This window comes from Nuphar pumila, chromosome 8 (genome assembly GCF_984573655.1).
Source record: "Nuphar pumila chromosome 8, dmNupPumi1.hap1.1, whole genome shotgun sequence".
In the NCBI taxonomy this organism is placed as follows: Eukaryota; Viridiplantae; Streptophyta; class Magnoliopsida; order Nymphaeales; family Nymphaeaceae; genus Nuphar; species Nuphar pumila.
The window spans coordinates 114,623,457-114,651,211 of NC_143256.1; the positions used below are offsets into that span (position 1 = coordinate 114,623,457).

The 27,755-nt window shown below is 36.6% G+C and overlaps 1 protein-coding gene across 1 annotated transcript; it reads left to right on the forward strand.

Annotated features, from left to right (window-relative positions):
* The first annotated feature begins 2,675 nt into the window (after positions 1 to 2,675).
* On the forward strand, positions 2,676 to 26,128 carry LOC149830300 (Ribosomal protein S5 domain 2-like superfamily protein). Its single transcript, XM_090015777.1, has 9 exons — positions 2,676 to 2,777; positions 5,216 to 5,366; positions 5,488 to 5,601; positions 5,689 to 5,789; positions 6,665 to 6,685; positions 7,700 to 7,772; positions 7,861 to 7,928; positions 16,045 to 16,177; positions 25,793 to 26,128. The coding sequence occupies exons 2-9, from the start codon at positions 5,261 to 5,263 to the stop codon at positions 25,909 to 25,911; spliced, it is 735 nt and encodes a 244-aa protein (XP_089871903.1). The 5' UTR covers positions 2,676 to 2,777; positions 5,216 to 5,260; the 3' UTR covers positions 25,912 to 26,128.
* Positions 26,129 to 27,755: the final 1,627 nt, after the last annotated feature.

Here is a 27,755-nt window from a genome sequence, read left to right on the forward strand (position 1 = left end):
CACATGATTCTTATTATTTCATTCATCAACTGCTTTTTCTGTATAACTTTCAAATGCTTCTTGTTTAACTTTAAAAGCAACAACTTTTTCTTTAACTTTGCGAGCAACTAAGTAAATATTGTCACTAAATAATATCGATTCAAAATTATCATCGTTCAAGATATCTATCTCTATATATTGGCCATCTAATTTTGGAGAACAACTATACTGGAGGATCATTGACTCTTTTGCATAGCTGAATTTATGAAATATCAAAGTTATAAATTCCTTATAGCTACTGTTTTTTGAAGCCACTATATATAGGTCTTCAATTAAGGTGATTAGTGTTGTGATAGTATATTTTAATCATTTTAGAGGCCATCATTAAATGTGTACACCAACTATACAACATATTATACATCTAATAAAAATAACATATGAGAAAAAACCATCCATATACAATTTATACATTTAATTAGTAAAATTATATATAACCAACAACCCAAAATAACCCCTATTCAATGTTTGTGCATAGTCAACCCTAGTCCCATTACACCAATATAGAACACCACATATTAACTAAACGATAAGCAAACAAACAAAAATCATCTACTAAACAAACAAATATATAGCTATGAAAATGACCTAAATATAGTAAACCTTAAACTATAAATTTGGTAAAAGATATTAAATAAAATATAGAAAAACATACAAGAAACATCTACAACAATAACAAAAAACAAATACACATGGGGTTATTAAATGCTTATATCTAAAAAAAAAGATCATAATAAATAAAACAATATGTATATGTATGAAACTCACCTTTCGGCCTAATTGGGAAAGTCGATTAAAAGGATACTACAACCTTGTCAGAATGTAACAAAAAAAATTTATGTAATTGCTGCAAGGGGAGAGAGAAAATGCTAAGGGTTCTAAAAAAAATGGTTAGAGTTCTTTCCAAAGACAAAGAAAAAAAATAAAATAAACAAAAAACACTATATATGATTCAACAAGCATGCAAATTTATGAAAATTTGCATGCCCATGCCTTATTTGCGATTAGTTTAAGAGTGCAAACTTCACAGAAATTCACATGTTATATGCGTAGATCATCACATATTTATGGACCTCCTTAAGGATCAATTACTAAAATGAGGTTCACATGATATCTCATGAATGTCATACTACATATGCGAATTTAGTACTATATTTGTTAAGTTATGCAGGTTTCAGTTACAGTTACGTGAGGTTCACAAATTTGGTAACATGATTTTCACAAAAAAAAACACGTGAATCTATACTTTAGTGAGAGTTTGCTATCTCCTCGGAAGGTTCGCTCGTGCGAAGGATAGAAAGGTCCTAAAGAAGTCATAAATTTGTCAATTTGGACATGGAGCAAATTTCAAAGTTGCTTTGCATTTCGTGAAACGTATCATTTTGCTGATAATTTCTTGTAGAATCTACTCTTCCCTCATGTCAAAGAAAGAACAAATAGATCTATCTGATTCAGATCATTGGGTGATCCATTTACCACCCTTGCATGAACCAAAAAAAAATGCTAGCACTATCATCAATGAAGATGGTTGTGATGATGACCAGTCTTATTTTCATTATGAAATTATAGAAATGGATCTGTATTTAGCCCCCACAATTTGTGACTTGTATGCATTTTATAGCACAAATCTTAAAATGTTGGCATTTTGGATTGCGTGTTCTCCAAATGGCAAGAACTAGACTTCACCACCCGTTTATAGCACATCATCGAGCCCCTCTCTCTCTCTCTCACCATGGACGTAGGCTTCCACTAAATTACAGAAATTGTTCTTTTTTGTTTTTCTTACTGTTTTGCTTCTAGTCCTACTTGGTCTTGGGATTTTGGTGTGCCAACGATAAATGGGCATGCCGTGAAATATCTCCAAACATTGTTTCTGGCATTTCCAACTTTGTTATGGAATTGAACTATTAGGGCTGTAAACGGATCGTATATGAACTGAATCCTACCTGATCTAAATCCGAATCTGAACTTTGTAACTAGATTTGGAATCTGAGTCTGGATCTGAATAAGATCCGATGACTTAGAGTTGAATCTTGATCCAAAATATGTGTGGTAATAGTGGGTCTGGTAAAAGAAGACCAAGGTCAAGGTTCTTGCATGTAAAATGTGCAAACTAATCAGATCAGATCCAAATTTGAACATAGACCTGCTTAAAATGTTGATCCAAATCTGAATGGATACATCTGAATCTGATGCGAATGCACTTTCGGATCTTGCTTTAAGAATATCGCTTATGAAAAAACAGGCGTTGGATTCAGATCAGAGGTCCCACCAAATCCAATCAGTTTGTACTAATCCATAATACATGAAATAAAACAAATGATAAAACCAAGATATGTGCACTTACATATACTAACAAAAAATATGACAAAACCAAGATACGTGCACTTGAGTTGTGCTGCTCGGAGCTACGTTAGGTCCAGGGTGGGCACGACCCGAAAAATCCACTAATAGGGTGTCAGGTCGCGATGGCCACCCTGATCCGGAATTGGCAATAGAGGCCGGGTTAAGGTGGGCACAACCCGGACCCGACCCAGAGGCACACCCTACGGTCCCTACCTCTCCGACGACTCTCTTTGCTTCCCCGCTCCCGACCTCGAGCCCACCTCTCACTCTCACTCTCACTCTCGACTCCCTCGCTCTCCCCAAAACGCCACCGGACTTGCACGGCTGCACTTCCGGCGGTCCGGCCTTTCACCGACTGGAGGCGGCCTCCGACGCACGCCGCGCACCCCTCGCAGGTCCTCTCTCTCTCTCTCTCTTCTCTCTCTGATCCTCTGGCCTGCGGCAGCTCCGATCAGTGTCTCCGAACATTCGCCATTCGTTGGCAGTCTCTGGTGCACCCCCCGAAGGTCTTCTCTCTCTCTCTATACCCGGGTCAGGGTCTCAGGTTTGCCGCCTGGACCATGCATCCAGCCGTAGGCCGTCCAAGGGCTTCCCCGGCAAGGCGGCATGCAACTGTTGGTCTTTTCTTCTTGTGTTTTTTTAAGGGTTTAGAGTTTTTTGTGTTTTTTCTTCAATTAGCATTTAGGTTTTGATTATGGTTTTTTTAAATGAGGTGGATGTTTAATTAGGTATGTACGTGTTTCTTTCTTTTCAGTCAACATTAGACATAATTCCACATGCTTGATTTTAATTAGAAACTTAAAATTTTAAGGTTTTGTTTTTTAAATTATCATATATATGAATGATGTTTGTCGGGAATTAGTATTTAGGTTTTTGATTAATCTTTAAATAGCATGAATAATTAATTAGGTTTTAGGGTTTTTTGTGTTTTTACCAATTAGCATTTAGGTCTTTGATTTTGTTTTTTTAATAAGATCAATATTTCCTTAGGTATTTCTACTTTTTTGCAATTTATATTAAACATGATTCTACATGCTTGTTTTTAGTTAGATTTTTTCGGGTTTCTTTTTTTTTTCAATTAGCCTCTATATGTTTGTTAGGATTGAGGTTATTTATTTTTTTAAATAGCATGAAAATTTAATTAGGTTTTAGGATTTTTTGTATTTGTTTTCAGTTAGCATTTAGGTTTTTATTTTGGTTTTTAAATGAAATGAATATTTAATTAGGTATTTCTGTGTTTTTCAACATTAAACATGATTCCACATACTTAATTTTAGATAGAACTTTAGGGTTTTTTTTTTTTTTTTTTTTAAATTAGCGTCTATAAGAATGCTGCTTGCTAGTCTTGAAGTTTTTTTATTTAGTCTTATAAAATACCATGGACTATTTAATTAGGTTTTAGGATTTTTTGTATTTTCTTCTAATTATGATTTAGATTTTTTAAAAGAGGTGAATATTTAATTAGGTATTTCTATGTTTTTTAATCAACATTAAACATGATTCTACATGCTTGATATTAGTTATAATTTTAGGTTTCTTTTTATTAATTAGGCTATATATGAATGATGTTTGTTAAGATTTAAGGTTCTGATTTAGTTTTTTGTAAAATGGCATAAATGTTTAGTTATGATTTTTTTTTATATATTTTTAATTACGATCAGGCATGAATCCTTGAATAATGAATAATGAATAATGAATGCTTGGTTTTGGTTAAAATTTTATGTTTTTTTTTATCAATTAGCCTAAATGCATAAATTTTGATGTTTGTATGAATTAGGGTTTTGATTTGGTGTTTTTCAAAATGGCGTGAATGTTGAATTATGATTTTGTGGTTTATGTGTTTTTCTTTTCAATTATCATTAATCATGAATCCATAAAAAATGAGTACTTGATTTTGGTTATAACTTAAAATATTCAGGGTTTTGTTTGTTATTTTATCATTTAGCATTATCTATGATTTTTGTTAGGATTTAGGTTTTTGATTTGCGTCATTTCAAATGACATGAATGATTAAATTAGGGATTTAGGGACTTTATGTGCTTTTCTTTTTAGTTAGCATTTTAATTAGTAATAATCATCATTCTATGTTTGATTTCTATTAGGATGGGGGGTTTGTTTGTGTTTTTCAAATAGCAATAATCATGGTTCTATTTTTTATTTTTATTATGTTTTTAGATTTTTTTTTTGTGTTTTTGCTGATTTGTTTTAGTATTTGATATATCTATATTTTATTGAGGTGGTTTGACTATTCACCTATGTCACACGGACTCTTCTAACAGGGCACCACACCCGCGTTGCAGGCGGGTGTGACACTTGGACACAACTTCCTTTGGGTTAGGTGAAGTCAACCACACTGCGGTCCATAAATTTCCGATTGGATCAAGTGGCATTCAAATTCAGATACATATCCTGTCCAGGAAATAAGAATTTGGAGTCCGATATACCTAGATCTAGCCTGAATCCATTGCATTTGCACCCTAGTCCAATTGGAGAGATTGTATGACCTAAAGCTTTGATTTGATTAAGGTCTGGAGTCTCTGGACTAGGGCTCTACTTTGAATATAATTCTTCAATCAGCCCTTTTCTGAAGTCAATCTAGCTTAAAGTCCAAGGACTAACATGGTCGAATTCCAAAATGAGCTGGGGAAAGATATGCTTTATGTCTCCCTTCCCTTTGTTTTATGACTGTCATCACAATTATGTGGTAGAAACTTAAGCTGAAGTTGTCTATTTCGCATCAAGAAATTACATTTTGTTCTCTTGTCAGTGACTCATGCATAGCGTTTAGGCAATCCCCAAGACGCCTAAATGAGTCATTCATGTTGTTCTGTAGAAAGTCAACACAAAATTTAGGTGATTTGGTGGTATAGAAGCCAGGATGGAGCCTGCTAGAGCGGATGGTCGTTCCCCAAATCAATTAAGGCCACTCGCATGCTCATATAATGTGCTTCATCGAGCTCACGGCTCTGCCCGTTGGTCTCAAGGTGAGAGGACTACTTCCCATTGGTTTCTTTGCTTACTTCTGGCTAAGTTCTTTGAGTTTAGGGCTTCCCTAGGATTTATTTCCTCTCCTGCAATTCATTTAGGGTTACATTTGCTTTGTAGGGGATACAATAATTTTAGCTGCAGTTTATGGGCCAAAAGCTGGGGCAAAGAAGAACGAGAGCCCCGAGAAGGCTTCGATTGAGGTCATATGGAAACCAAAATCTGGCCAAATTGGTAACCGAGGCTTTTCTTATTCTTTAAGAAAATGGGCTTGTGTTCTGCCTTCTTTTTTATTGTGTTGAACGTTTGGATTTTGTCCAGGAAAAGCAGAGAAGGAGTGCGAAATGATATTGATGAGGACTCTGCAAAGCATTTTCCTTCTGAATGTGCATCCAAATACGACAACATCAGTAATTGTTCAGGTATTTAACACATTTTTATTGATATTGTAATGGCTTTGTTATGTTATATAAACATTTCCTTCTCAAACTTGCGCTTGTTATTGACAATTTTGATTGGTTGCGTTATTTTATCAAAGTTAATGTAAAAAAAAAGTGGCATGAGTGTGCACCTGTATGTGTGTGTTCATCTAGGATGAGCAATTAAGGGGCTTGGCTCAGTAGAATTTCTGCAAGCTTGAGCTCAGTTTTAGGCACCTTTACTTGAACAAGCTGAGAATGAGACCATGCTTAAGCCCATTTAATAGGATGCAAATGTATTTATATGTATGCATTATATGTATTGTCTTAGCTTTATACAAATAAAACATATGCTATAATGGCTACTATGCTTCTCTTTCAAATGGAAGGCGATGGATTCAGTTCCCATCCTCTCTTTTATTTAAATTTAAATGAAAAATATTCTTATCTATTTAAATCTCTGCTCTGCATAGCTTGAATTTTTTGGTCAAGCTCGGTCAAACCTAGCTTGAGCCTGGTCCTGCAGATACTCAGGTAGGGCCGGCAAGCTATGGATCTGCCTGAGGGGGTAGGATTTGGTGGCAAGCTATAATAAGGATCTTTATAAGAAGAATGTTATCAGGAGCCCCATAAATAACAATATGACTTTTACATGAGCCAGTTACACCCCTGAGTTAAATAGGTCATTTTTTTAATTAAAATCATTTTTATTACCACTATCTACTATGGAGCTGCCTTACATTTGACCACTGCTTTTTGACTTTATTCTGCTTAGTTTTTGTATGGTTCTTTTTGTAACTTAATTGGTGTTACCATCATGATCATATTCTTATATATCTCTAAGGATCTAAGAAATGTTATTTTTCCTTTTTCTGCAGGTTGTCAATGATGATGGAGCTGTATCTTTCATGGAAATTATTCATGTTATTTACGTAGTTTGTGTTTCCCATATATCACAAAGCTATAAAATGTATTCCATCTTACAGATAATGCTATAGCTTCTTACCTTTTACATCAAGTGCATGTTCTTCATATGTTAGAATCTTAGATGTAAATGTTCAAACTCTTTGGTTAAGTCTTATGCTTAGTGCACCATCTTGTAATTGCTTATTACAATGTATGTAGTAAGCATTATTTAGTTGTAATTGTTCTCTTCAGTTACCCCATTATGTATTTATTGTAGAAGAGAATAAAAAGCAAAGTGATGGACAAATTCTTTTAAATATTACTATACCATGGATAATTTAGCTTCTCTTTTCAGCACATCTTTGTATCTTTCTTTGATTTTTTTCTCCATATTGTTGGCATTGCGATTTCCATTGGCAGCAACTGATTCACTCAATTAATATCCATTTATCCAAGGCCCAATCATCCTTCCATTTTCTGCTGTTAATGACAGCTTTACACATTTGCTTAGAAAATTCAATTTTGTCCATCATCATTTTTTTCAATAAATTAGTTTGCAGAGGACTACATAATTCATTCTTGGTAGGGGTGGGCAATGAGCTGGGCGGCCCGATGGGCCAAGCCGACCTGCCCCTTCATGGGCTGGGTTTGGGCCATGATTTTAGGCCCAGGCCCATTAGGTACCGGGCCAAAACCCGGCCCATTATATACGTGGGCCAGGCTCGGGCTGCCGGTTGGCTCGGTTGGCCTGGTTGGCCCGGTCCATTATCGGCCCGGCCCGGCCCGATGCCCACCCCTAATTCTTGGTGGCATCATCCTTGAGGTTACAACTTTTAATGTTGAATGGTCTATTGGATTTCCATCTTTTTTTTTAGCCAAAGACAGGAGGAGTTTATTTTTTGATTTTAAATTATTATGTTTATATACTTTTTGTCTAATATAATGAACATTTTATGTACTAAATGCTTAAATTTCTAAAAGAAATTTCCTTGACCAAAGCTTGTTAGTTGCTTCCATGTGCCATAAATGCAGCGTGTGCTGCTCTTGTTGATGCGGGTATACCTTTAAAATTTCTTGCTGGTGAGCTGTGATTACTAAGATTTTGCAGTTTTATATTCATACATTTTTTTCATGTCATATTGTTTGATTTCTGCTGGCACATGTACAGTTGCAGTTTGTTGCGCTGTAACAAATGAAGGATCTGTAGTGTTTGACCCTACCAAGCTTGAAGAACAGGTGTCTAATCTACTGGATCTGCTTAATGTGTACTTTTTATAGCATATTTTCCTTTTGATGATAGCTGTAGTCTTTTCTCAATATGCTGAAAAGGAGGAAAACTGTTTGTTACGTGCATAGTATTGATCACCCAAGTGTTATGTGAAGTTGCTTTGTGCCTCAATTGTGTGTTCTTAGGCAGTTCTTTTTGCACTGTTTCTGTTATGTGCATTAATAGAGAAAAACTGAGTGATGTTACTGTATGCATGTTTACCCTTTTGTTGTTTTTGGGTTCGAATCTATGTCATGTTGACATAGACATGGGTAAGGGATATGACATGGATATACTTGGTAGGACCCATGAATTTTGCGTAGCTAGTGTAATGAAACGAACAATATGCCACTTATGGGCAAGATACAAATTCACAAAGAGACACAAGCGCAAGCCACCAAGGGGCTAAACAATATAAAAAATAAATAATTTATTTATGTCAAATATGCTTGAGAAAACATGACATTAGAATGGGAAAGCTCTCCTGTTTATAGAGCAAAGTAGAGAGTCATGGGCGTGACCTATTACATGCATTAAAAAATACATATATGTACATATAGAAAAATGTTTTACAAAAATGCGCTTAATGGGCATGACCTATTACATGCATTAAAAAATACATATATGTACATATGTATGTACTTATATATATATATCTATATATATAGGAAAACTGGAATATGTTTACCAACCAAATATGTTTGCTGGTATGAATCAAGATTTTCATAGGCTTTTCTTGCAAATCTAACCCTGCAGATACATTCCCCGTGGTCCATTTGCTAGGAATTGACTATTGGATCATCGTAATCGGATCAAGAAATGCGATTTTTTATGCTTGAATATTTATGAAAATTCTAAGCCGTTGATTTTCATCCCTTAAAAGATCCTTCTTATACATCGTAATTGGATGATCCAAGAGTCTATTTCTATAAAACCAAGCATCTAGATCACATCATTACGGTGAATTTTTTGAAAAAAAGTAAAAAGAAAACTATGAAAATCTTGGTTCATACGAGTAAACATATTTGGTTGGTAAATATATTTTAGTTACCCCATATATACATACACATATATAGATATGTATATATATAGCTATATATCTGTCATACAAATTAACACTCCCCCTCAAACTTACGATGTGATCACCGAAAGTTTGTCTAGCAAGTAAACCTTCATGTCTTCAAGTAACCTTTTCAACCATACGATATCTGAAGTATAGGACGATATTCAACTTTAGTAGATGACAAGGATACCTTATATTGCTTTTTGCACTTTCAAGACACCAGAGAGTCACCTAAAAATATATAGAAACCAGTACTTGAGCGTCTGTCATTAGGATCTTCTCCCCAATCCGAATAAAAGTAAGCAATTAATTTAAGTGAGAAGAATGAAGACAACAAAAGTCTCCTAGAAGCAAAATTTCTTGATATCTAATGATTCTCATCACAACACTCATGTGAACGATGATAGGAGAGTGCTGAAACTTGCTTGTAGTATAGATTGCATTAGCTATATCAAGTTTGGTGATGGTCAAGTTAGTCAATGATCCAACCATCTGGCGATACAGAGTGGGATCTTCCAGGGGTGATTCATCATCTTTTCTCATTTTAGCATTGATTACTTATGGAGTATCCCCCCCTCTCCTCATCAGTAATCCCTAACCTGTCAATAATTTCAGTATTAAACTTGGTTTGAGTTAGTAAGTATCCTCGTGGAGAATAGGCCACCTCAATTTCTAGAAAAAAATCTATGAAATCTAAGATCAATCATTTCAAAATGTTTCTTAAGTAAATTTTTAATATGTTGAAGTCCCTGAACTTCACCAGTAAAGATCATATCATCGACATAAAGAAGCATAATAATGATACCTATATTAGATTTCTTAATAAACATAACAGTATCAGAATAACAAGATTTAAACCCAAGTGTAATCATTACAATGCTAAATCTATCATACCGGGCCATAGGAGCCTATTCTAACTCGTATAAAGTTTTTCTTAAATGAAGATTCTTTCTAGATGGAATCTCATATCCAGAAGGTGAATTGATATAAACTTCTTTTAATTTTCTATTTAAAAATGCATTCTTTACATCCATTTGATAAATGACCCAACCTTTGACAATAGTGAACCTTCATATTCAAGAAATGCTCGTCACTTTTACAATTGAAAGGACACAAACATACACTTATCTCATTTATGATACACCATTTGCCACATTCGCAAATGTCAATCACGAATGGCAAATCTTTGCCTTCATAGGGATCAGATGGGGTCAATACCCCTGATTTCACAACATAAGTCACAATCCATTCATAAATATACATCCACCCATTTCTATGCAATTCTTATCATCTAATGCATGCCATGCATCCTTTGCAGTTAAATTCTAATGCAAGAATACATTCTATGCAATTAAATTTTTAATGCATGTAATATATTCTATCCCATGAAATCCACATCGTATACATATCACATTCATACTTATGCATGTCAGATACATACACAAGTGTCACATAAAAAAAAATTCAGGTGTATGCCACTATTGCATATGCATTTATGCACACAAGCAAACAATCATTTGTGTGTTGTTCCGACACATGGACATAATTAAAAATACAAACATCCGCAAGTATGCTCAATTGCATACGTGTAAACATCATTACATGAGTATTCACATATATGCTCGATTTCATACGTATATGTCATATATTGATGTGAAAAATGCGTTAGTACACACTTTGCCTCGATACACGTGCACACACACACACATCAACATACACTTTTAATATTCTTTCTTGCAAAACATGGGGTTTTATATTCCATTTTTATCTTTTAGATTTAACATTCATCCTGCAAAACAAAACACTTCATAAAGTTCTGGATTACCCCGGTTCTTCAATTATAAAATTTCGTTCGCTAATTCCTCAACTTCAGTTAGTTCAGAAAATATATATATTATGAACCCCAAAAAGCATCGTTCAGGGTTTACATATCTTGTCGGAGGTCAGGGCAAGGATTCCCAAATTTTTGTGCGAGTATCCTACAAATGAGGCAAAGAACTGAAGGACCATACCTCTCTAGTCGTGTCCTTCACTTCAGGGATTCTTTTGAACTTAGCACGAACTTCAGTGGCGTTTTGACCATGCGAGCGGTCAATGGCAATTACAAGGCGAGTGTAGATTATGAGGCAATCCTGCACGTAAGCGGCAGTGGCACGCTTCTTGAGACAGTGCACACGGATCCAAGGTGGTTGCACACAGGGCAATAACCTGCTGGCGAGGAACACCAATCGGCAAGGGTGGTTCGTCTGCCGGCAGGTGAAGCTCTTCCACCAACAGAAATAGGGGAAAAGAATGGGTCGGCTAGCAAGGAACCCCAATCGGCAATGGTTCCAATGAATATGAATTTCGACAGGCAGTGGGTGGCAACTGGCTAGCAGGGAACCCCAACATGCAAGGGGTTTTCGGCTGGTTGAAGGAGTAAGCCCACGGTGGCTTTCGGCGAACCGAGGATCCCAACGGAGGTGGTCGACGACAAGGGCTCCTGCAATTTGTGGTTGTCAGACAACAAGGGGTCTTGGTCGGTAGGGAATCTCGACGAACATGGGGTTTCCGGCTGGCAGATAGAGACTCTGATCTACTAGGGCAGCCGACGACATAGGCTCAACTGGGGTGATCGGCTAAGGGTCGCTGGCAAGTGACCGACGTTCGTTTGTCCGTGGCCGGCGAACAGAGCCGGCGACTGCAGTTGGGAGTGTTCGAAGGTCGGCTACAACCGACAGTGGTGGTGATGGTGGTCTGGTGAGGAGGAGGTCGGAGGTGGCCGACGACAAGCAAATGGGGGATCTGCAGTTGGTGATGGTGAAGGAGGTCCGACAAACAAAAATCCCGGCTAGCGCAGGGAGGATTCGAAGATGGTCGGAGGTGTTGGGTGACTGGTGGCGGTCGGCTGATGGGGTGATGTCCTCTGGCAGGAGGGGGGGCACGATAGTGGTGGTCGTGTGAGAGGGTGTGCGAAGAGAGGGAGAGTGTTCGTTGTGGGGTTTTCTTTTTTCTTTTATAAAGGAGGGAGGTCGGCTCGTGTAAATGGAGAGAGAGAGAGAGAGAGAGAGAGAGAGAGAGAGAGAGAGAGAGAGAGAGAGAGAGAGAGAGAGAGAGACCACTTGGTGACTCCACATTTATTACTATTCGTATTCACCCCCTTTGGGCTTCGGGGTTTGTGGATATTTATCCGACCCACAATGAACACGACCCGCTTCATTAAACGTGTTTTTCTAAAATCGATGACGATCCAAACCTAGTTTGAATCGATAATTTGGTGCTCGTACTGCTCCGTCTCCTGATTTAAACTGGATCTTCTGGTATTGATCACACCCGGTCCAAACTTAAACAAGTCTTACGTAATAAATCCCAAAAATTTATATTAAAAATTACGGGTATTACAACTAGTCTGTCTATCATTTTCACGCCTGCTATATTGGATTACTGTGGGTTCACTTTGGTAAAAGTTTTCACCATCTTGGATATCGAGTTGTGGTTCTTCATTAACAATATCATCAAATACACAATCATCATTACTCTTAGGCAACAATTCTAACAAAAAAGAGTATTCAATAACTTTCTTAGGCACATTTTGATTAAATTTTTTTTATTTTCTATAAAATAGGCATTTCTTGAGATATAAAGATTTTCATTTTTGAAATCATAACATCTGAATCCCTTTTGGTTTTCACCGTACCCAAGCAATACACATAGTATGACTTTTGGTGAAAGTTTATCATTTTTGTTGGTGGGAACAAAAACCCTTAATCTTGAATAATTAGGAGAGTTTTTGAAAAGTTTTTCAAGAGGAGAGATGTTTTGAAGTTTGGTAAAAGGGAGTCTATTTATAAGATATACATCGGTTAGGGAGTCTTCAGCCCAAAATTCTTTTGGAAACATGGTTTGAAATAAGAAGTGTCATGGTGGTTTCCCAATATGGGTCTTAGAGAAGTGAGGAGGCTTTTAAGCATTTATGATGGTTCTGGGTCTTTGGCTTTTGTCTCTTTGGATTTAGACATAGACTTCAACTTAGTCTCTTCCATGCAAACTTCGGCTAATACTTCATGTAAGGGAAAGGTTTTTTCCCTATGAATAATATTTATCCGGACATGGTGAAATTTGGATCTAAGGCCCCTCAAGATTTGGAAAAGTTGTTTCTCAAGGATTTGCTTCTTCCTTTGAAGGGCATCATTTGGAGTCTCCCAAATGGGCTCCAACTTGGCCATGTGGTCCTAAAGTCTTTTAAGAGTGTTGTAGTACTCTCTAACCGACTTGTCTCCTTGCTTACAATTGTAGATTCAATTCCTTAAATTTCATTTATGAACAACGGTGACGACTTCTTTGTCAGCCATTGGAATGAGAAGAAAAAAAAAATAAGATAACGAGAAAAGAGGATGAAGTATGAATAGTTGATGGAGACTCCACCAATAAGCTTTCACACAAGCCCACGAACCTCCAACACTAGCACAATCACGAATCCGCAAGCTCCCATACCTCAATGCTCTTATACCATGTAATGAAACAAGAAAAGGTACAAAAATGGATGCCTCTAAGGGATACAAGAGTACACAAGAGTGCCAAGAACAATATGCCACTTATGGGGCAAGATACAAATTCACAAAGAGTCACACAAACACAAGCCGCCAAGGGGCTAAAAAATATAAAAAATAAATAATTTAATTATCTCAAATATGCTTGAGAAAGCATGACATTACAATGGAAAAGCTCTCCTATTTATAGAGAGCCATGGGCTAGTACCAACGGCTAGCAAGCCCAAAATAATTAAAAAATCAGAAATATTTTACAAAAATGCCCCTAATGGGCATGACCTATTACATGCAATAAAAAATACATATATGGACATATATGTAGATATGCATGTACCAATACATATATACACACACATATAAATATGTATATATAACTTTATACATATCTATCATGCATTTTAACAACTAGGACATGGGACATTGCTTTACGCGCTTGCACACACATGTTTGTATGTATGTGTGTGCGTGTGACTGATTATGTGTGTTCAAAATCCTTAATCTAAAACAGTAAAACATCAAGATCTTCCGAAGTGCAAATTCTTGAACATTCATTCTAGGCCATTATAATTAGTAAACATTAAATAATACATCCAAGTTGAGAATTAAAACTAAATATAATCCTTGTGTTTAGCACCCTTGAGCCTTCTCTCCTTGATGACTGCAAGCTGTTAGAGCAAAATAAAGAGAAAGAAGCGCAATATGGAAAAGGACATAGGGTTTTAGACTTTTACGGAGTGAATGAGCGGGTTTCTATTTTTTTGTCTCTTTTCTCTTTCATTAATATACAAGTTACAAGATTTTGGACAAATGCTAAACTGTGAACGAGACATTTTTACATATTAGGTCTGATCAAACCTGAGGCCAAACCTGGTCAACCAGAATATGGACAAAAATGACCTCTCAACACAATGGCGAATTCTAACATGAGCGACTACAAAATCGAGGATCAAGATCATCAAAAGAAATAGATGAAGATAGGGACACAGTATTCACCATGTCCAGCATATGTTCAACTATGTCCATAAAGTGTCATGATGTTTCTGGCATCATCTTGACAAGGGACCACACTGAGTGAAGTGTCCATGTGAAATATGCTTGATATTCTTTTCTCATTTTTTTGCCATAGCCACCTAATTACTATAGTATATTTAAAATCCTACTTACTATCAGTATCAATGTTAACTATAGTTGATGTTGCAATACTATGTTCTACTTCATCCATAACAGCTGCCAATTATTATTATTATTATTATTTCCAACATGAACTGCTATCTTAACAAATTGAAATTTCCACCTCTTTTAAACAATTTACATCTTATACATTATATATTTCCAATACAATTTTCTTTGAAGGAAACATGTCTCCTTTTGCAGAAAAATATGTTTCCATTTTGTCACAGTCTACTATTTACAAATTCAGTTGTGATGTGTAACTTCATTAAGTTTGAAAATTAAGTTTCTGGTCCTGAGAAACTTCAGATAGTTGCTGTATAAAGCAGTAGCCAAAACTGCAATTTGATCTTTTCAGGAAAGAAAGAGAGGAGATTCACCTTAAGGTGTCTTATAGGTGGATCATGTAAGATGGTTGGCTACCTAACCTTTCAGCAAATGACAACCCTGCGAATAACTGGCTATGCAAACTGCTGACTTGATCAATATGGATATATCTGTCGGAAAAGCCACTTGTCGCAGATAGAAAAGGATCAAATTACTCATATTGGAAATTGAGCCATCAGTTATCTGACCATCTTATCCTAAATCATTGTTTACTTCAGAATGTATGGAAAAAGTGTCCTATCTGATAGCATGCCTTCTAAAATCAAGTCTTGAGTCTCCTAAAGATACTATATAAGTTGCCTTCTAAAATCAAGTCTTCAACCTCGTCAAAAATGCTATTCTCACCTGAGGAATAGAGGGCTATTATGGAAGGCTATGAAGTCTCTTTCGCTGAGAAAAAACTTGGGAAGATCTTAGCAAATTTTAGATAAATTCAAATACAGTGTTTCAAATACTTGGTATATTCTCAGGATATTATTGAAAATATCAGAGAAATTATTGTGCAATATTTTCAAAATATTTGAGCTAATCTTGATGTGTTGTCTCCAATGACTTGTCAACATGTGCATGTTGCTCTCATAGTGATTGTCTTGGTATCCAAATGAAAAGTCTTGCCCCATGAAACTGCAAAGCAAGAAGATAAAATTTGTCAATAGATAAATAACATCAAAGAAAATTTTTGTAATTTAAAGAGAAAATGCAGGAATATTTATTAGGCACAATGAGATGACATGTAATTGAAAAGTGACATAAGATTGGATGAGTTTGGTTGAATCCTTTTTCAGTTTTTACTTTGTCGTGTGACTATCAGGAACACTAGATGAGCAGGTGTTTTTGACATGTTTTAAGTTTGCCTTGTATCTTTCCTTTAATTATGTTTACTTATGAGAAGAAGAAGAAAAAAGTTGCTGATATGTTTCTTGTGTCGTATGGCAGGAATTGCAGGCATCAGTTTCTTTGGTTTTTCCCAACTCACCTAGATTGGTTTTGCATAGTGGTCATTTGCTAGTTGAAAATGAACCTGTAGATCATGGAATAATTACTTCTGTCACACACGGGTCGATGTCAGGTATTTCCTTGCTTTCCTTTTTAGGTTGATTTCTCTTGGAAGGTGGTTGTGCATGTTTTGTTCTTTGAGTTTTTTTCTTCATTGCTTGTTTATGGATGTGGATCTATCTGAAAGAAAATAGTCTGTAATTACTGCTGCAACCCCAACCCCTTAGATACGATTTGACCTTGTAAAGATTCTTCTAAAGATGTATTTTGAGAAAATTTGTCAAAGGCACATGGATGAATGCTTTCATTTCTTCTATTATAAACTTGTGTATTATTTGTTATTTCATCTACATTTTCATGTGAATCATTTCTTTCATTGTTAAAAGATTGTTCATTATGATTTCTGACATCATTGAGAGACTCAAAAGTCTCAATAGGATTCGATTTATCTTTTCGGGGTAGTAAATCAAATAAGAAAGAGTAATCAATGTTCTTTTTTGGTTCATCATTTGCAAAACCATTTTCTTCTTCAATAAAGGTAACATCTTTTGAAATACAAAGTTTATTATTTAATAAGTCAAAATATCGGTATCCTTTTTGTTTTTCACCATATCCTAAGAAGACACACTCAATAGCCTTTGGAGAAAGCTTATCATTCTTGTGAGTAAAAACATAACATTTGCAACAAAAAATTCTTAGTCTTTTGAAATTCGAAGACATGTTATAAAGTTTTTCAAAAGGAGAAACATTGTTTAAAGATGATGAAGGAGTTCTATTAATTAGATTTTGGAATATTTTTGGAAATTAAAAGAGTCCTAGTTGTTTCTATTATGTCTTTTTTTTTTCCACTAGGCCATTTTGTTGCAGAGTGTTGAGACAAGATCTTTAATGGCAAATCCCATTTTGTCATAAATAAGTTTGAAATTCATTTGACATATATTCTCCTCCTGAATCCGATCTTATAATAGATAGATTACTTAAAAATTGATTCTTAACTATTGCATGAAATTCTTTAAAGAAGGAAAACACATCAGATTTTCAATTTAGAATGTAAATCCATGTGTATCTAGTGAAATCATCCACAAAAATTATATAATATGAAAAACCTCCCTTAGATATGACAGGAGAGGGACCCCATACATCGGAATAAACCAATTCAAACGGCCGTGTGGAGACAAAACTTCGTTGAGGAAATAGAATAGCTTTTAATTTACCAAATATGCAATATTTACAAGTCATGACTTTTTCATTACAAGTATTTCCCAAAAAGGAGAAAAGCGACATCTTTGAAAAATTCAGGTGACCAAGTCTCTTGTGCCAAAGTTCAATACTTTTGACATTTACAAAATTATAAAATGACTTGAATAGTAGAGTCAAAAAATCCATAAAATATAGATTACCCCTCCTATGGCCTTGTCCAATCAGCTTCCCTGACTGGAGATCCTGCACGGTGCAATCTTTAGGTGAAAAAGAGACCTTGCAATCATAATCAGTAATTTGGGAGACCGAAAATAAGTTTAAATTGATTTTTGGAACCACCTTTATTTTTGGAATAAAAAAATCTTGAGAATATTTTAAATCAAGCGTTCCAATGTTTTCAATTTTTAAATAAGTCCCTTTGGCCATTGAAACATAAGACGATATGGGGTTGAAATATACATCAGAAATGATGTTTTTATGTGGTGTTATATGAAAAGAAGCACCGAAGTCCAGAATCCACATACCTAGAGGAGATGAGGAAGACACGAAGACGACACCCGAAGTAGAAGAAGACTTAAGAAGGTGTTGATGTGCCTCCGAAATTTGATTTAGAGTATCTTTAATGTCTCCTCTATTGTTGTTCACTTCTTCTTTCTTTGGCACATTTTCACCAACCGAAGCCACCTTTCCTTTAAGCTTAGGACCAGTGTTATTAAAAGCGCGCCTCAAGGCGTAAAAAGCACGCCTCAAGGCGTAAAAAGCGCGCCTAGCCTCAAGGCGAGGGCCTTTGTGCCTTGAGGCACAAGCATAAAGCGCAAATGCCCCAAGGCGTGCGCCTCATACGCCTTGAGGCGCACACCTTGGGGCAAGGCGCGCCTCAAGGTGAGGCGTATACGCCTCTCACTTTTAATCTTATTTATTCATCCATTCATCAGAGGGAGAGAAAGACCTGCTGGAGCATGCCGCGGACGGTGGGGGTGTTTCATCGCATGAGGCGGAGGGCCTCGAGGGTCAGCCGGTGGAGCTTTCGGGTCCCTGGCAGCCCTCTCACCAGCGTTATGTACAGGTGGGGGCTCCACTCGATACCCACCCTCGCCTTGAACGCATTGAACGCGTTGTTCATCTCTCTCTCTCTGAAAACAACCCAGGTGAAGAGGGAAAGGGGTTGAGGTTGAGGGGTCGTGCCAAAATGATTAAAAGTGGGATGTGAAAATGAAAGAACACAAAGGTCAAAACGTGACACATGTTAAATTTATTAAATTAATATTCAAATAATAATTTTAAGTATTTTTATATTTATTAAAAATAACCAATTCAGGGTAAAAGGTATCTATTTTCTGCCGATACGATACGGCAACCTTCTTTGAAGAGAGTTGGCAAACCAACTGCTAAGTGAGCTCGGCAAACAGGATTGAGCAGCTCATGTAGTATGAGCCTAGTCGAACACCCACTGTTCGACTTGACTCAAACTTATTTAGGATTGTCTAAATGAGCATACGTGATGCAAAAAATAATATGTTGGCTCAATTAGTTGGTCGGTATTCTTGTAGCCAATGGGTCATGGTTCCATTCTCATCACGGACCTTTAAAAAATTCAGTTATTTAAACTAAATGATCTAGCACTAGCTTAGCTCAAACTCAACTTGAATCATCTGAGCCAGAATTAAGGGTGTCAAGAGGTCGGGTTTCGTTGGATTCAAGTGTGTTCAAACCCAAATTTGATTTATGATACTGGTACCGGGTCCGGATTCTGGTTCAGTGAGACCTACCACGAGAATTCATAGTCGAACCATATAGGAATTGCATAACCAAACTCTAACCATAACCAATAAAATAATATCATTTATATTTTTTACATTGAAAAGTTGTGGATCTTAGTCAAAACTGGGGTCGGGCCCCATGAAATTTTATAAACCATACCCAACTCCATATATTAGTCAGTGCTTTTGAATTTGACCCAGGTTCTAATCGGACCTCCTTGTTTATCACCATACCTTGACCCTATAGGGTTTGGTACGAGTGTTAGTGCAGGAAAGATGCATCATGTTTTTCATGTATATTATTTTGTTACCAGTGAAATTACTGATTTTACGATGGTTGTTTTATCAATAAAGCAATTTTTATTTATTTATAATTATAAATATTTTTTATAGTTTTTTTTTTAATTAATTTTTTTTTTGAGGCTTACGCTTTACGCCTCTTCTCAGATTTTGGTGGAGCTCCTTGCTACGCCTCAACGCTTTTCACAACGCTGCTTAAGACAAACCGGTTTAATATGTCCCGGTTTATTACAATAGTGACAAATAATACCCTTTCTAAACCCATTATTTTTGGCAAAGTGAGGAGGCCTATAAGGCTTAACATTGGATCCCGGCCTAGGAACGACCAAGATTTCATCACTTTTATGAGTCATTCCAAGACGAGTTTCCTCTTAGTATACTTCAGCAAGGGCATCTTCAATAGGTAAGGCCTTGCTTCTATGAGGAAGGGATGTTCTTACTTGTTCAAAATCCGGTCTAACCGTGAAGAAATTGAAAGAAATGTTCTTTTTCGATTTGTTCTCTTCTCATTTGAATATCTTCCGAAGCTACCCACTTGGGCTCAAGAAGAGCAAGTTCATTCCAAAGGGGAGACAAGACACTAAAATAATTTCGGATACTCATGTCTCCTTGTTTAGTGGATCTAATCTTTTCTTGACAAAAAAATTGTCTAGCTAAATCCTTTTGGGTATACATACCCTTGAGGAAGAACTAAGTTTCATTAGCTCTTCTAAACTTAACAATGTTGGCATAAATCTTTATGTTAACATTGTTCATGAAGTGGTTACTTTCTCAATCCTCTACCTTTGTTTGGTGCTCATTAATCGCTTTAATACGGTCCTCAACATCAAGAGCTTTTTCAACACCACCTTCGATCCTGGTGAGGTTCAATGTTGGTTCAAGACTGGTCTCCATCACGAAGCCCCATAGTTTCTTTCCATGAAGATGGTTCTCAATAGCCAATACCCACATCAAATAATTTGAACCGTTGCTCTTGAGTTGTGCTCCATAATGAAGAAGAAGGTAGAGATAAGAAGAGAAAGAACTTACAATAGATCCTAAGAGGAGTCTTCCAAGATCACAAACAACCCAATTGACTCTGATACCATGTAATGAGATATGCGGAAATACAAATTACAAATGATAACGCAATAGGGTTCAATAAAGAACCAAATATTACAAGCACACAGTGCAAAATACACAAACCCACTATGGGGTGAATGCCAAAATGCAAAGAAGCATATTATTAAAGAGAGAAGGTGTGAGAAAAACATACATAGAATGAGGGAGAAGACCCTTTTATATACAAAAAGGAAAAGAGAGAAAGAGGGGGGCCATTGGGGCTCCCACTAATAGACGTTGGGGAGCCCCAACGTCGATTTAAGTGGGCCCCCCAATGGTCCCAAAATAAAAGAAAACAAAAAGAAAAAATAGAAAATAATAAAAATAAAAAAGAACCTAAAAAGTTGTATACAACTTATATTACACAGTGAAAAGACCAAAATACCCCTATCGGGTATTTTGGAATAAACAGGAATATATATATATATGTATATATATATGTTAACAATAATCACATTGAAGACCGAGTGCATATGGCTGATGGGTATGTTAAAGTAGACATTTGATGTAACAAAGAAATAGAAGATTATGAATACATACATTATAGGGCATTGAAGAATATTTTCAATAAAAAAGAAAGCAAAAAAAGTTTCTAAGATGTTTGCTTGTGTTGCATGTAGATATGTCATAACACTGGTATGAAAAGTGATGGTTCACAAGCGGAAATAATTAGGAAAAGAAGGAAACTATTGAAGACTTGAAGGCAACTATGAGATATCAAGAGGTTTCAGGTGATGCAAGTTTTATCTCTTAATAAGTAGAAAATGAAAAGACAAAAATTGTAAAGCAGAAGTTGGGATAATGATCATGAAACCACATAAAATTTGGGGGATTTCTTGAACTTGCTTGACTTAACAGGTGATGTCATGGTTTGAAACCCTTGTATTGGACTTCTTTAGGAGATTGAATAATGTGTGGGGATTGCAGTACCCTTACTTAGGGATGTCAACGGATCAGATTTTATCTGGTATCCGACTGAAGCTGATTTGGTAAGTCATCCGATTATAATCGGAGGTTGATATGATTTTAGACCTTTTGTCACAAAATCCGATGCATATCTGGATTTTTAATGGATATCTGAATCTGATTCAACAACAACAACAACAACAACAACTACGCCTTCATCCCAAAACAATTGCGGTCGGCGATATGAACCAAAAAAGAAAATTATTCTGGGTCTTCCACATGAATCCTTCTCCTCCAATCATTTCTATCCAATGCCATGTCCTCGATGAGGTTCAAAGCATTCATATCCTTTCCTATCATCTCCATCCAAGTCTTCCTAGGCCTACCCCGACCTCTTTTAACTAATATATTTTCTCATTTCTCCATCCTTCTAACTGAAGCATCATTAGGCCTTCACCGAATATGTCCAAACCACCGTAAACGATTCTCTCTCATCTTATTTTTAATGGGTGAAACGCCTACCTTCTTACGTATTTCCTCGTTCCGAATCTTATCTTTTATTGTATTTCCACACACCCATCTAAGCATACGCATCTCAGCTATACTCATTTTTTGAATATGATGTCTCTTGGCAGCCCAACAATCCGTACCATATAGTAAAGCGGGTCTAATAGTCGTCCTATAAAACTTTTCCTTCAACCGCAATGGCATTCTACGATCGCACAACACTCCAGTTGCACTTTTCCATTTCATCCACCCAACCTTTATCCTATGATTTACATCTCCATCAATTTCTCTATACTTTTGAATGATAGATCCCAAATATTTGAAACAGTCATCCACCGGTATTTCTTGCTCACCAAGCTTCACTACACTCCCATCACTACTTCGTTGCTTACTAAACCGACATTCCATATATTCTGTCTTACTCTTACTCAACTTAAAACCTTTTGCTTCCAATGTCTGTCTCTATAATTCTAACTTAGCATTAACCCTAGCTCTAGACTCATCAATCAAAACAATATCATCAGCAAACAACATACACCACGACACATTTTCTTGAATTGATCTCGTAAGCTCATCCATCACTGTAGCAAATAGGAAAGGGCTTAATGCAAATCCTTGATGTAACCCAACCGTTATAGAAAATTGGTTGTCACCCCTCCACAAGTGCGGACATTGGTTACTACTCCTTCGTACATATCTTTAATTATACTAATGTACTTGAGAGAAACACCTTTCTTCATCATTGTCCACCAGAGAACATCCCTAGGTAGTCTATCGTATGCCTTCTCCAAATCAATAAAAACCATATACAAATCTTTGTTCCTCTCTCTATATCTCTCAATAAGTTGTCTAAGAAGATGTATAGCTTCCATAGTTGATCTTTTAGGCATAAAACCAAATTGATTCTCCGATATCATGACAACCTTCCTCAACCTATACTCAATCACCCTCTCCCAAAGTTTCATAGTATGACGCATGAGTTTTATACCACGATAGTTTGTGCAATCTTGTATATCACCCTTATTCTTGTATAGAGGCACCAAAGTACTCTTCCTCCACTCATTAGGCATCCCCAAATCTTGTTAAAAAGATTTGTCAACCATTCTAAACCTTTTTCACCCAAGCATTTCCAAGCCTCGATAGGTATACCATCTGGGCCAACTGCCCTTCTTATCTGAATCTGATTACATGTGAAAAATAGGATTTGGTATGAACCAATGTTGTGAAAAGTGTTGAGGCATAGCGAGGCGTACCACCCAAACATGAAGCGAGGTGTAAAGCGTAAGCCTCACAAATAAATAATTAAAAACTTATAATTTTTTTTAAAAAAACTTGAAAAACAAAAACAAAAATAAGAAAATAGAGAATTCAAAATAAATGTAGAAAGGTCCAAAACCAATATCTAGCAATAACACCAAGGTAATAACTTGATCTATTTAAGTATCTAACAAAATAAAATATGAGCATTCGATTTCTACCAAAGAATAGGTAATAAAATCACTAAGCACATGAAAATACATCCTTGAATCCACAATACACACATACACACACAAAATTATAAAGCACATGCAAATACACTTTTAAATACACAGCAATTACTTATAGAGCAGATTTTAGCAAATTTTTTATACTGCCCAATCGACATCCCTATCTCAAAAATCAAGCAAATACATGGTTTGATACATAGAAAAAGAAACATCTAATGCAAATCATAAGGCCACCGTGTGCACAATAGTGGGAAAAATGCATAGGCAAAGAATCGTAAGATTGTAGCATGGCAACAAGTGATCCAATTATGATATGCAACTACCACACTCAAATTTACAGAATTTTTTATAAATCTCAGCATATATCAGGAAAATCCCAAAAATTGAAAATAAAATGGGCAAAAATTATAGAAACATAAATATGATTTTTTTAATAGAGCAACTATTCTGGGCAAAACAGAGAGGTGGAAGAAAGAAAGAAAGAGAAAAGGAAAAGAAGAAAGGAAAAAAATAGAGGAGTGACTAAGAGAAGGAAAGGAGAAAAAGAAATAAGAAGGCAAAAAGAAAGAAAGAAGAAGAAGGAGAAGAAGAAAAGGAGGTAGGAGGGAAGAAGGAGAAGAATATCGGAAGAACAAGTAGGGGAAGAAAAATAGAAGAAGATTGGCAGAGGAAGAAGAAAAAAGAGAGAGGGAGTGCCCTAAACAATAGGACCTCCCTCTTTTTTTTTTTTAACCTGAGCCTATGAAGAAAAATGAGGGAAGAAGAAGAACGAAGGAAGGGAAGAAGAAGTGGGGAAGAAGGAGAAGAAAAGGAAGGAGGAGGAGGAGGAGGAGGAGGAGGAGGAGGAGGAGGAGAGGAAGAATAAGATCGACTGAAGGTAGAAGAAAACCAGAAGAAGATTGGCAGAGGAAGAAGAAGGAGGAGGAGGAGGAGGAGGAGAAGAAGAATAAGAAAAATAGAAGAAGAAGGAGAGAGAGAGAGAGGTTACATACCAAATGAGCGTTCCTTCTTCTTCCTTTCGGCAAAGGTGAGAGGGAGAGCACAAGAGAGGCTTTCTTTTGCTTTTTCATTTTGGCAGAGGCGCGCGCGCGAGAGAGAGAGACCTAAACAATCGGCCTTTATGTACGCTTCACCATGAGGCATGCACCTCAAGGCCTATGAGGCGCACGTCTCATAGGCACTTGCACTTCGTTAGCGTGCTTCAAGGCAAAAAAGGCTACGCCTCACCTTGAGGCGTGCCTTTTGCTCCTTGAGGCACACTTTTCTCAACACTGGTACAAACTTTTCACCATCGAAACAAGAATCCAAATCCATTTAGCCAACAACCATATTGGCTACCTACAACCAGAATTGTGACCCATTTACATCCCTACCCTTACTGCTCATGGTTTGTTTATATGAAAGAAAGTGAATGAAATTTTATTAAAGACAAAACAGTCAGAAAGAGTTACAAGTTGTCACCACCAATTACAAAGCAATCAATCTGCATTATATAACAAAAAAATTCCCATCTAGGAAAGGTTTTTATCCAGCCATTTTGCTTCTGTACATGCTGCCATATCAAATTGTATCTTGGCATGGATCATAGCTGGTTATAGAAATGATTTTGAAAATACTATTCTTCTAACCACCATTTACATAAGGCACACCATCCATTGTTGACCCAAGTTTCCTGTTAAAAAAAAAAACAAAGATCCTCGCTGACAAAAAATTATCTTCTATACACTCCATAATTATCTTCAACAGAGTGACACTAAGTGGTGTAGACTGGTTTAGAACTGCCACACCTTGGTTGTCCTCTGTTATCTGCATTGTCCAACTGAAGTGTTGTGCCATTTCGTTAAACCTAGATAACTCGCCTTGAGTTTCATTCTCGACCAACTGTACACAGATGTGGGTACTGAGAAGTATGCAATTTGTTTGAGTGTTTTGACAGAAATTCTAGTTCTGAAAAAAAGCCTAGATTCTTTTGAATGCAAACAAAGGTTTCTACCAAGCTAACAACCATTATGACTGGAGGTAAGGAGATCTTCCCACATTTCTGGGAGGCAATGCTACTGAGAGCTTTGAAAAGGAAATAGCAAGATTTGATTCTCCTGCGTGTACAATAATGGGCAAACCATACAATTGTCATAGAAAATAGTAAGATTCGATACTCTGTAGGATGGGTAAACCATGCAGTTGTCATTCTCAAATTTTGGTGGCTTCAAAAGATCTTATAGTGCTTTGGTCATTTTCTCCTGCATTTCAAGAGTAACTGTCAAGTAAAAACAACTTTTCTCTTTGGATCTCTTTTTACATAGGTTTGGAATCGGTCTCTTCCATGGAGCTATCCTTTATTGACAATCACCATGTTTGCACTTCACTCCATTTATGGTTCTTATTTTTTCATTCATGTTCTCATTTGACTTTAATTTAATATTGTAGTGGAGAATTATTTCAACTGCCTACAAAGAGGCCAAGCTGCAACCTCCAAGATCTCAGAATTCTTGCGGAAGGCTTTGGAACAATCGCAGATTCCTTCTGATCCTTCAAAAGCATCTTAAGAATCTGGTACGTTGTTATAGATGTGCATAAAATTATTGGGATTTTGTTGGTCAATTCTTTATAAATACGATAATGTCATTGATTTGATGTGTACTATGTGTTGATGAATCACACTTTCTCCTTCTCTAACAACAAACAGAGTTGTCAATACTGTTAATCTTTGAGCTCAAAAGTTTTACAGTATGATATTATAGTGCCTTTGTGGGTCTTATTATAGCCATTCATTTCTGGATCCAAATTTGGTCTGTTATAATCATCATAAGTGGCTGGATTGTGCATATTTCACCATACCCGTCTTTATATCGGGTTTGAATAATAGGTGCAACACTGAACTTGATATGATCCAAATTTGGTCAGTTATGACTCCACTGTTTGTTTTAGATCCAAGTCGACTATCGGAATGTGTATTGTATCGGCTCAGGTACATTTTGCGTCAAGCATTGTGGGTCAGGTTCAAGGTAAATGTAAATCAGGTCAGTTACATAATGGCTTGAATAAAAACTAGTGTGGATTGGTCCAGATCCTTGACGGTCTAAATATTATGGGTAGGGATGTAAATGAGTTGGATTTGGTATAGTTACAGGCCTTATGACCTAGTGTGATTTAGATAAGATGAAAATAGTTGCTAACAAATCCGGACCCAATTAGCTATTTATATTTTAGGGTAATGAATTATTACAAACTTTTGTATGTACATTTGCCTCTGGATTATGGCGCAGGTTGTTTTGATGCAATCGAACCTCATAGATGGATTCAGCATGACCAGAATGGTTGGAATCAGCTTTTCAATTGTGTTTTTTTCGATGAAAAACATGATTTTATGACCTGCGAAAATATTTTACATTGTAGGCTGCTGAACTTTGAAGCCTTATAAAACCTTACCTAAACCTTACCTACTATTCCTAATTAGACGATCTACAAGTTGGTTCTCACTAAGAAAACATGTAGATCACATCTGTAAGGTTAGTTTCATCAAAAAACAATTAAAAAAAGGAGGCATTTGTACCTACATGCACTTTACATGTGATTAGATTAGGGTCTAGATGCAAAAATCTGAACTGAGTGCGAATCCGATTATTAATTGGATGCTGTTTTCTTTACCAGATCCACTCATATTCAATTGGATATCTGACCCAAATCTGACTTGTTGACGTTTCTGATTATGGTCATCAATAGCGGTGAACATCGGGCTTCTCCAACCGGTCCTAACTGAGGCACATTAGGACCCAACAAACCCAACCCAGACTCAGCCCGCCAAAAGCCTGACTCAACTAGCTTGTTTGAGCTTGGCCCGAATATTATCAGGCTGGGTTCCAAATGGGTCAGGTAGAGCCCTTTAAACCTGACTAGCAAATGGGTCCATGCTGGATTCTACTGAATTGGAGTTTTACTCCTGCCTACAACGCTAAAACTTAGCCTGGTCAGGCCAAGCTGGGCCCCACATTTTTCGAGCTTGAGCATAATGCAGCCCAAAGTTGACTTGTTAGATTAGGGTGTAGATGTGAAAATCTGAACTGTAGCCCAAGTGGATCACTTTACATGTGATTAGATTAGGGTCTAGATGCAAAAATCTGAACTGAGTGCGAAGCCGATTATTAATTGGATGCTGTTTTCTTTACCAGATCCACTCAGATTCAATTGGATATCTGACCCAAATCTGGCTTGTTGACGTTTCTGATTATGGACATCAATAGCGGTGGACATCGGGCTTGTCCAACCGGTCCTAACTGAGGCACATACGGACCCAACAAGCCCAACTCAGGCTCAGCCCGCCAAAAGCTTGACTCAACTTGCTTGTTTGAGCTTGGCCTGGGTCTTATCAGGTTGGGTTCCAAATGGGTCA